At 42.9% G+C, this 9,341-nt stretch overlaps 1 protein-coding gene and 1 long non-coding RNA gene across 10 annotated transcripts in view; one reads left to right on the top strand and one right to left on the bottom strand.

The window, feature by feature from the left end:
- Nucleotides 1–6,939: 6,939 nt before the first annotated feature.
- LOC109526604 (uncharacterized) lies at nt 6,940–9,086 on the bottom strand. Of its 2 annotated transcripts, none has more exons than XR_002170373.1 (4): nt 8,980–9,086; nt 8,472–8,523; nt 8,050–8,296; nt 6,940–7,058 (listed from the first exon to the last, which is right to left on the bottom strand). It is a non-coding gene; the product is annotated as an uncharacterized LOC109526604 (long non-coding RNA). The 2 variants fall into 2 exon arrangements; XR_002170374.1 differs by lacking the exon at nt 6,940–7,058 and adding an exon at nt 8,658–8,878 and having other exon boundaries at nt 7,603–8,296.
- Nucleotides 6,962–9,341, top strand: part of prdm16 (PR domain containing 16) — a 217,717-nt gene continuing 215,337 nt past the window's right edge. For all 8 annotated transcript variants that reach the window (XM_019887927.1, XM_019887923.1, XM_019887924.1 and 5 more), the window contains exon 1: nt 6,962–7,148. In XM_019887927.1, the coding sequence (XP_019743486.1) occupies nt 6,962–7,148 (187 nt within the window). The remainder of the gene's footprint in view (nt 7,149–9,341) is intronic.

Genomic DNA, 9,341 nt, shown 5'->3' with positions numbered 1-9,341 from the left:
TATTGAGTGAGCATCGCTCCTGAGACTAGCTCCCTTCCTAATCTGAACAAACGCTACTTGAAATCATAGTGCGATTGGACACGCCACATTCTGACACATGGCTTTCTTTTGGCTGTTTTTCCCTTTTTTTGTGTGTGGTGTGTGTGATATGCCGAAAGGAGGACCATGTGGTAATGATTTGAAGTCAATAAAGCCTCCTCTTGGTCATGGAATTGCAAAACATGCCACCCTAATGTGCGCCAAAATCCTTTTAGAACCTGCCAAAGTGGCAGCAGTCCAGACTGCCCCGAAATGGCGGCATTTTGCTGTCAAATTTAGGAGAGTCCAGTCCACGTGTCATCTTGTGTACTTGCACCTGTTCGACCTCTGAACACCAATACATGTACAGATTTGTTTTTTAAATTTCTTTTCTTGAATATTTTTTTGTTGCTGATAAACTTCTGTGCAGCCTTTTATCGAGATATTTTGAAAATAAGTGGTCTGACGATTGACTTTGCGAGTCTACTTACAACAGGGGTGTCAAACAAATTTTAGTCGCAGGCCAATTTGGAGTTACATCTTCCCTCGGAGGGCCGTTATGAAATCAGTCAAGGCAATTATATTAGCTTGTTTAATATAATTAATGACTAAAACAATTACTGTTCAAATGAGTGTAAACAGGGTGACAAAATTATTGCAAAATCTCAACGTTATTTGACAATTTGACATTTCGGTACAGATTTTAGCAAGGTGACACAAGTGATTTGCTTTCGCGGGCCACATAAAATGACCTGGCGGGCTGGATCTGGCCCCCGGGCCTTGAGTTCGACACCTGTGATTTACAGTGTGCACCCCTCAATTTTCTTCTTGCACCCTTAAAACTTTAGGTTTGGCTACTGCGCCTCCCCCAAATAAATAAAAAGTGGGTTCGTCTGCCCCCTAGTTTAAAGCCAACATTTGCTTCTCGCTTCTGATTTTGGCGGCTCGACTGTCTCAGTTCATGAGAGAATCTCCGTAGATTGCAGACTGTACAGATGAACCTTTCCTCTGGCAATTTGCTTCCTGAGTGTTTTGATTGATGCGAGCATGCCATCCCCGAAGGAAGGAAGAAAGGCAGATTTGGTGCAAGCCTATTGAGCAACATGTGCTTACGTATCCGACACAGGAGGGCAGTCTTTCAACACTTCCCTCCGCCTTCGGAGCGGATCTCCCTTCTGGTTAGATGTGCTTGCTACTGGAAGACTTTGTCTCACAATGGCTAAGAGTATACATTGCTCACTATTCTCTTCTTCATAATCATGTTTTGTTTTGTTTTTCTCCAACGGATGGTCTTAATGACTTTTTTTTTCTCCTTTGCTTTCAATTTGAATGTCCTTTGCTTTCATACGCTTCACTCCTTTTATTTTCTTTTCATCTGCTGTTTTTGAATTCTGTCGGCCAGTTCTCCTCTCCTCCACCCGCCATCTCCATCAGCATCCCCGCCGCCACCACCACCTGGCTGGAGCTCCTATTAATCATCCTGTCAGTCCAGCAACACACGCCGCAGACATGCCAGGAGCTCAGCTATACTCATTGCAACAAAACAAAACAAAACAAAAAAAAAATAAAATGTGGCCTGTCACTGGCAGGCAACAGGAGCTGAAAAGGAGGAGAAAATGTTTTATAGCAGCCCTATTCGGAAAGAGTGATTCCCAACCCCTGTGATGCGGCACTTTAGTGTGGCGCGAATAATCGTCAGGTGTGTATGGTGAAATTATCCGATTTGACTTTTTTCTTCTTTCATTTAACCCTTTCATGCACCCTGTAACCTGATGACATGATCATCTGTCCACTGTAGTAACCACTGTCCCTGAAATGGTTAATTTTGACACAAATTGTTGAGCTACAAAACAAATAATACATTCTGGATCATTTGTCGACAGAATAATCTGTCCACTGTAGTAACCGCTGTCCCTGAAATGGGTTCATTTAGACAAAAAATTGTAGAGCTACAAAACAAATAATACATTCTGGGTCGTCTGGGTCAGAAAAATAAAAACCTCTTTCACTACACTGAAAAAAACGTTTTGGATGAATTGACTTAATTTTATTTTGTCAAGTGCACTAAAAAAAACCAAATCTGGTCATATCTGAGCTTTTCCAAGGCACAGCAATGATGTGCTATGTCGATGTGAAGTCATTGTTGGACACCCCCCGCCCCCCATCTTCTGCCTTATCAATGCCAACAATGAGGCGCTCTAAAACAGCCACTCCAGCCTGAAGCCCGGCTCCACGGGGATATATGAAATGAGAACAATTTCGATTGTCAGTCCCAACTGTTTTCCAAACACATCGGGGAGGGGAAAAAAATGGAATGCACCGCACACCAAACGCTAAGTCAGGCTAGACAGCCGGGCCTTTGTTGACTTTGATCGAGTTCAATGTTCAGCACAATTGAGCAGTTTGAATTTACAAGTGTTGTTTGTCTCAGTAAAATGTATGAGGCCATTCTCCCTTTTCCCTAGAAGTTCCTTTGCTGAGTGAAAGAGTAACTTTTGAAGAGGTATTGGTGACAAAATTGCTGGCTATCGCTCAGTAGCGCCGTACTTTGCTGGGCGTACGCGTGCTGCCGTATGAGGTTAAGTTGGAGTCATTTGTTGTGATTTGCAGAAATCCCTTTTTGGATTGAGCTTGTGCATACCTCGGCCTGTGTAAGCACCAAGAGTGGTCCCTTTAGGCTCGAAGCTATTTAGGTCTAAGCTCATAACGCTACTGCATCAACCTTCCTTACAACTTGGTTCTGGCAACTCTGAATGGGAATAAGCTGGGAAATTGTCTCTCAGGGCAACACGAGACGATCCTTGCCGTTCCTTTTTCTCAGTATCGTCATTGTCTCGGGTGTGGGGGGTGTGGGGGGGCACTTACGTCATCCCCCCCCCAACATGCGAAATAATGATCACACTCGTTTTTCTGTTGACTGCGGGATCCGGAGCGTTACACAATCTGACTGTTCAACTATCATGTTGTTGTGAGTTTTTTGTTTGTAAATCCCACCAGAGGCCTTCTTGCAGTCTTCTGACATTCGATTTCATATTTCACAATCACATTGCTCCGCTTTTTACAGATCTTGCAGAATAGGAATAGGTCACGCTTGCGCGGTTGGATGGTAGCCCAGTAGCAGTGTGAGGTGGTCTCAATAGGTGCGGCACCAAATCCCAGTTCAGATCTTTACAGGAGGTGAGAACACGAATCTGCTAAGGGATTTTCTGGAGGGGTGGGGGGGGGGGGCGGGGACCAGGTGCTGTTTAATTTGAAAGGGACGCTGAGGGGGTGGCGGCGAGGCCGCCCTCTCCGGTCTACACCCGCTGCCATGCCAAGCGGGTGTCAAATGGATGCTTGTGGGCTTGGCCCGTTCAACTGGATCTGTCGGCAGTTGTTAATGATAACACGTCGATAACCGGCCTCGCCACTTGATGCTGCCCACATGAGACTCTTGTGGAGCCTGCCAAATGGTGTGCGCGAGCACGTGTGTGTGCATGTGTAGAACTCATTTGGTGCTAAAACTCCTCCACATACTGGCCTTAATCTGCAGGATGGCGCTCACTTGAGTCTCACTTCTAATTGTGTGATCATCACAGATTACTCTTACTAAGTATGATCTTAGATGGCATTTTAACAGGCCGCCTGGGTGAAATATATCTGGAGGGCCTGTGTGGTGCTATTTGAACATGGCCCTTTTAATTAGTTAGATGATAGGCTACCTCAATCTTTGACTGAGAGGCATGCTTTCATTGTTGTTTTAAAGATGTAATGATAATAATAATTATTATTTTCATGATACCGTGTTATTGCATTTATAGTTTTACTCATTATGAAGACAATGACGACTATTACTACCACTATAATTATAATAATTATTATTATTACATATAATTTTTGTTATTATTATAATTATATTATTATGAAAACAAGAATTAGCTGTAATAAATGGATTTTAAGAATATTAGTGCGTAAATCGATATTATAAAATAATTACTTTTTTAAAATTGTTGATTTCCGTTTGCTTTTTTTTTTTTTTTTTTTTTTATCAGCTCAAGATTTTAAAACAATGCCAATAAAATTCCATAATCGTCCCGAGAACAATGAAGGGGAGCAGATAAATTGAGATTATTTGGCATTTCGTGAGATTTGTACGTAATATCCAAAATTGCTTTCAGGAATTCGGACGAAATAAAAAGGTTGAAAGAGGCGGGTGGTCACAGTTTTGAATCTGTTTTTATGTTTTTGAAATTAAACTTAATGATAATATGAACGCGATTTTTGTAGTCACACCAAAATAAAATATGTCTGAATGGTTGTGAGTTTTTTTTTCTTCGAAATCCTCCTCCGGGGGGGAAAAAAAGGCCTGAGGCCCTGTTGGCCTTTCCAATCTCTGCTTGTATTTGATCGGAATAATAATGTGACAGCGATTTTAGTATGAAATGTGTGTACACGCGCGTATGTCCGAATGTGTGTGCGCGGGAGCGCGCTTGTGCGCGCGTGCTCTCTGGCTGACTTGTAAAATATGACAGGCCATTTTCAAACTCAAAGATTAACATTGTGATTCCCAGTGTCCCAGTAGACAGCGTGATTGATTACATCATATTCCATTAAGGTCATTTCGACATCGGGGTAATTTTCGACTGGAGCCTCCGGGCCATATTTTAATGTGCATTTGTTTGGCGCTGCTGTCGCTCGCTCGCCTGCTCGCTCGTCTCATCGATAGGGAAATAGATGGCGACATTAACGAGCGATTAATTAAAAACAACAACATTAATGACGATGGCACTGGCTGCTTTGCCTTTTGAAAAATGATGCGTCCGACTATATTTTACACTCGGACTTCACATTTAAGACCCCGGACTGCCAACTGTGTATGATTTTGTTATAATAGGCTTGTTTTGTTTGTTTGTTGTTCTTTTTCATCACAATTTGTGCACGCTTCGAGATGCTTGTAAATGTAACGTTGTGATCGCTTTACCTTGCAATGAACGATTTTCAAAACGTAATTTGGATTTTTTTTTTATTCAAACAAACGAACATATATTATTTTAATACTCCTAGTGTATCACATTTAATAAACGCCCTTTTCCAAGATGGTGATTAAATGAATACACATGTAAATAAATAAAATTAAGTTAAAAACACAGTATAAATTCACCAAAACCGTTGGTCTGCAGAGTGTGGATATATATATATATATATATATAAATCGACATGGAATTTGGTGCAACAAATAAAATAAGACAATACCAGTGATCAGACTTTTAAGTCGTTTATTTCAAGTGTTTACCTGACATTCAGTTTGAAGGGTGTGCAATTACAGTTAGGCGAAGAAAAGGAAAGCCCTCGGATTGTTGTGGTCCGTGAAGTACAAGGTCCTGAACGGGAAATGTCTGCGCGCGTGCGCGCAAAAGTTCTTGTGAGCGTGAACGTGCTTGAGCGCGCGCGTAAGTGTACATGGGTTCATGCATGCTTTCTGTTCCTTCGAGTCTCAATATTTACATGCTGCAGCACAAATGGGCTTTGGGCGCGCGCACACACACACACGCTTGCGCTTGGCTGCAGTGACGTGCGCGCATTCTGACGCCCGCGAGCGCGCCTCATGTGCGGGCCTTTGCAGCGGGTCGTCTCACATGTCCAATGTGCGCCGATGTTATCTTCACTCAGTCTCTAATCCAGAAAGCCGGGGCCTTTTCCACCGCGGATCAAGCTTCGGTTTCGCTCTGTGTGTGCGTGCGTGTGTCGACGTCACCGCAGTCTTGACCGCATCAATTCGCAGCGAAAAAAAAAAAGAAAATGCTCCCATCGGTTCCTCCTCTTCCTTCCCCAACACGCACACGCACACGCTCAACGTGGTATAGTGCAAAATAGTGCCGCGCACTATTTTGTTGCGCGCGTTACTTTTCGCGATGTCCGGTTTAATTGGGTCCCCAGCACGGAGGTGCGAGGGCTCCTCGAAATCGGATTGGTTTTTCTATTAGGGGTCCCCAAATTTTTTTTCAATCTTTGCGAACACGTGTATAATAGCGAAATATGTTTAAAAAAATTACTAACAAGCAAGCAACAAAAAAAAAAAACGATTAGTGAACCTGGAGTGTTAGAAAAAAAATGAATCAGTCGAAAGCCAACAAAAGCCATGTAAAGACTCCCAGAAAAAAAAAAAAAAAGTATTTGCAGGATTGTCGAGGCCCACAGGCGGAGAGTTTTTTTCCCCTCAAAATTCATGGCTGTGAAACGCAGGTTGTCGGCCGTTTTATTTTGGAGCTGCTATTTGTGGTGTGTGTGTGTGTGTGTGTGTGTGTGTGTGTGTGTGTGTGTGTTGGGGGGGACTGAGTGGCGGTCGGGGGGGCAATTTAGGACAATCTCCAAGGTGTAACCAATCGAATCATAATCATCATAATAATAATTAGGACCATGATTAGAATTATCGTAATTCTCATCTTGTCCTAATGATGTTGATGATGACGATTCTTATGAAAGACGTCACTAAAATGATGCTTGTTGCCGTAATATGTATAATATGTATTTTTTATTGTTATTCTTCCAAAAAAAAAAAACTTTTTTTTCGGGGGCTTTGATTGTTTTCCTAAGGAACCCTCATTTATCTTGGCAACAATTTCCCCTGCACGTGTCCTTGGGTTTGCTTTTGGCTCCGATCGAAGCCTCACCTTTGGCGCAATACCTGACAGGAGGGCTTGGCCTCTTTGGTTTTCGTTTGTCGTGTGTGCACAATGGCACCGACGTCGGGTAGCGCAGGCACAATTTGTTCATCTATGAACTACAAAATAATAATACATCCAAATCAAGAAAGAAATCCAAGAAAAAGGAGTGTTGCGTTTGTTCAATCTGTCCGGCAAACATGCAGTGTCGATATAGAGCCCGATGCGAAAACGAATCAAATTTAACATCATATCGAGAGTGTGCACATGTTTTTTTTTTTTTTTTTTGACGAAAAATGTAAATGTATCCCCTCTTCAGGCTAAGAGCAACAAGGACTGACCACGAAGCCTCTCTTCCCGGGACGCCCCCAGCTCACTCTGGCCTGCCTGCCTGCCTTCCTTCTTTCCAGCAGCCAAAAAATGAAAAGGAGGAAACACAACTCGGTCCAGGCGAAGGTCGAAATGGAGTGCGAGCGTTTTCTTGCCAAGGTAATTAACCGTTAATTGGGCGTCATTTGTCCGAAGCAATGCAATAGAAAGGTGTTGGTGGCTTCATGGACCTGGCCTGCAAATATGAGTGTAATACACACACACACACACACACACAGAAAAACGCAAACACACCGGCCGCTAAGTTGGTTTCTTCTTTCATTCACTGTTTGTCTAACCTAATCGATCTCGACCCAGTCAATCGATCAGGACAACGGCTCATTGGCAATCCCACGCAGTTTTCTCGCCCTCTGAAGGGCTCCAACAAAACCTTTGCGCAGCACATTAATTTTCGCATTAGTTGGTCGACCTGCCTTTCTTTCGTTTTGAATTGGTTTTTGACTGGCAGAATTTATTGGAAACGCCTGTGTTACCAAATAAATACTGGGAGGTTGAACACCCCCATTAATAAAGTTCTCATATAATATCAAAACTGATCATTATTGTATTTAAAAAAATAATTACGTGGGTGTGCAAGTCGTGTGTAAGTGTCAAACGTAATATTGTGATCATGATCATACCTCACGTCATTGTTTCGAACTGATCAACATACCCCCCCCCCCCACACCCACCAATATTCCAAACCAGGCTCCCGAGAGTATCCGGCAAATAATCGCTATTGATTAAGATTATTGATTAACGATTACCGTCCGCATTTCACGTCCACTCGTGCCGAGGAAACATCCCAGGGCAATTTCTGCGCAATGTGTTGAAGCCCCCTTTGAGTATTTCAAATCCAAGAGTCGTGTCAATTGGTGAAAATAATAATATTATTATTATTATTATTATTATTATTATTATTATTGTTGTTGTTGTTGTTGCTGCGAAACGCCCTTTTTAATATTATGACTACAGCCACCAACATTACGAATAACGATTCTTCTCACAATAAGAGCAATACCTGCATATGCATTCGGTGTGTTGCGGTTACCGAGCAGCGAATGGATGTATGCGCGCCATCCGGCAAACTGCAGTCGCTCCATCATCGCAGATCTTTAATAGGCTCCAACACAGAGCCGCCTTTATTTAGCCAAAAGCAGACGGAAACCATTCCCATATGACATGTAGGCTACAGGCCCAGGCACCATGTGGAGCCCGGCCCACCGCTCGGGTTCAAATGCACGCTGACAGAGTTTTCTCACATTCTGCTGTATGGAACAATCGAGCAATGATAACAATAATAATAATAATAATAATAATAATAATAATAATAATAAAAATAGAATTGTACGTTTAAATATAATCAGAATGACAGTTGCATCATGCATGCAGGCAGAAAAAAAAGACATTCTACGTTTTGACATATCTGAAGTTAAATATTACCTGGAACTTGGGGACCGCAGTCGAAGCCAAATTGAGGGTACTTAATTCCTGCCTGCGGGACACAAACAACAAACAAACACACAGACAGGTGCAGAGTCATGCTTACGGCAGCCTGCAGTCCACTTCCCTTGCACGCACTTCTTTTTTTTTAACTATGTTAAATTTTATGTATTAGTTACGACAAACCAAATTCTGTGACGCTAACAGAATGTTTGGTTTGGAGGACGAGGAGGAGGAGGAAGAAGAGGAGGGGGCATGCATGCGTCAAACAGCTGCTGGCTGCTGCATTGCTACACACGCACAAGAAATTAGCGGCGGTCCACCCCCGCCCCCCCATCCGCCACCCCCCATACACACACACACGCGCACATTTTTTTTTTTTTTGCCAGAATTGCTTTGCAACCAGTCTGCAAAATAATGAAGACAATTTCATGTTAATAAAAAAAACATGAATTACACCTAATAATAATAATAATAATAATAATAATAATAAAGCTCGACTTCTTACCTGGTGGCGTGCACGGGCCGGCTGCAGAGAAGCACGTCGCCAACTAAATGCACGCCGGTGCTGGCAGCAGCAGAGCTGGGTGGGCTGGAAGCTGGGGCTGGGGTGAGGGTGGGGGTGGGTCAGTCTGGAACAGAAAAAGGGTGACCGCAAGAGTACGGAAATGTAAAAATGGATTGTTTTCCAGAAACCCACACAAAATGAAGCCACCTCTTGACAGATGAGACTGACAGACGTTTCTTTGCGCTGAAAGAAACAAAAACAAAAACATCGTTTGTCCACTTTGGTTTAAATACCCCGCATTCTATTTTTCTCTTACCGAACCTTTTCGCCATGATCCCGTTCTCTGAGAGAGGGGCCGGTTT

Source organism: Hippocampus comes, unplaced genomic scaffold (genome assembly GCF_001891065.2).
Source record: "Hippocampus comes isolate QL1 unplaced genomic scaffold, H_comes_QL1_v1.1 scaffold14, whole genome shotgun sequence".
In the NCBI taxonomy this organism is placed as follows: Eukaryota; Metazoa; Chordata; class Actinopteri; order Syngnathiformes; family Syngnathidae; genus Hippocampus; species Hippocampus comes.
This window is presented reverse-complemented; position numbering and strand designations above follow the sequence as displayed.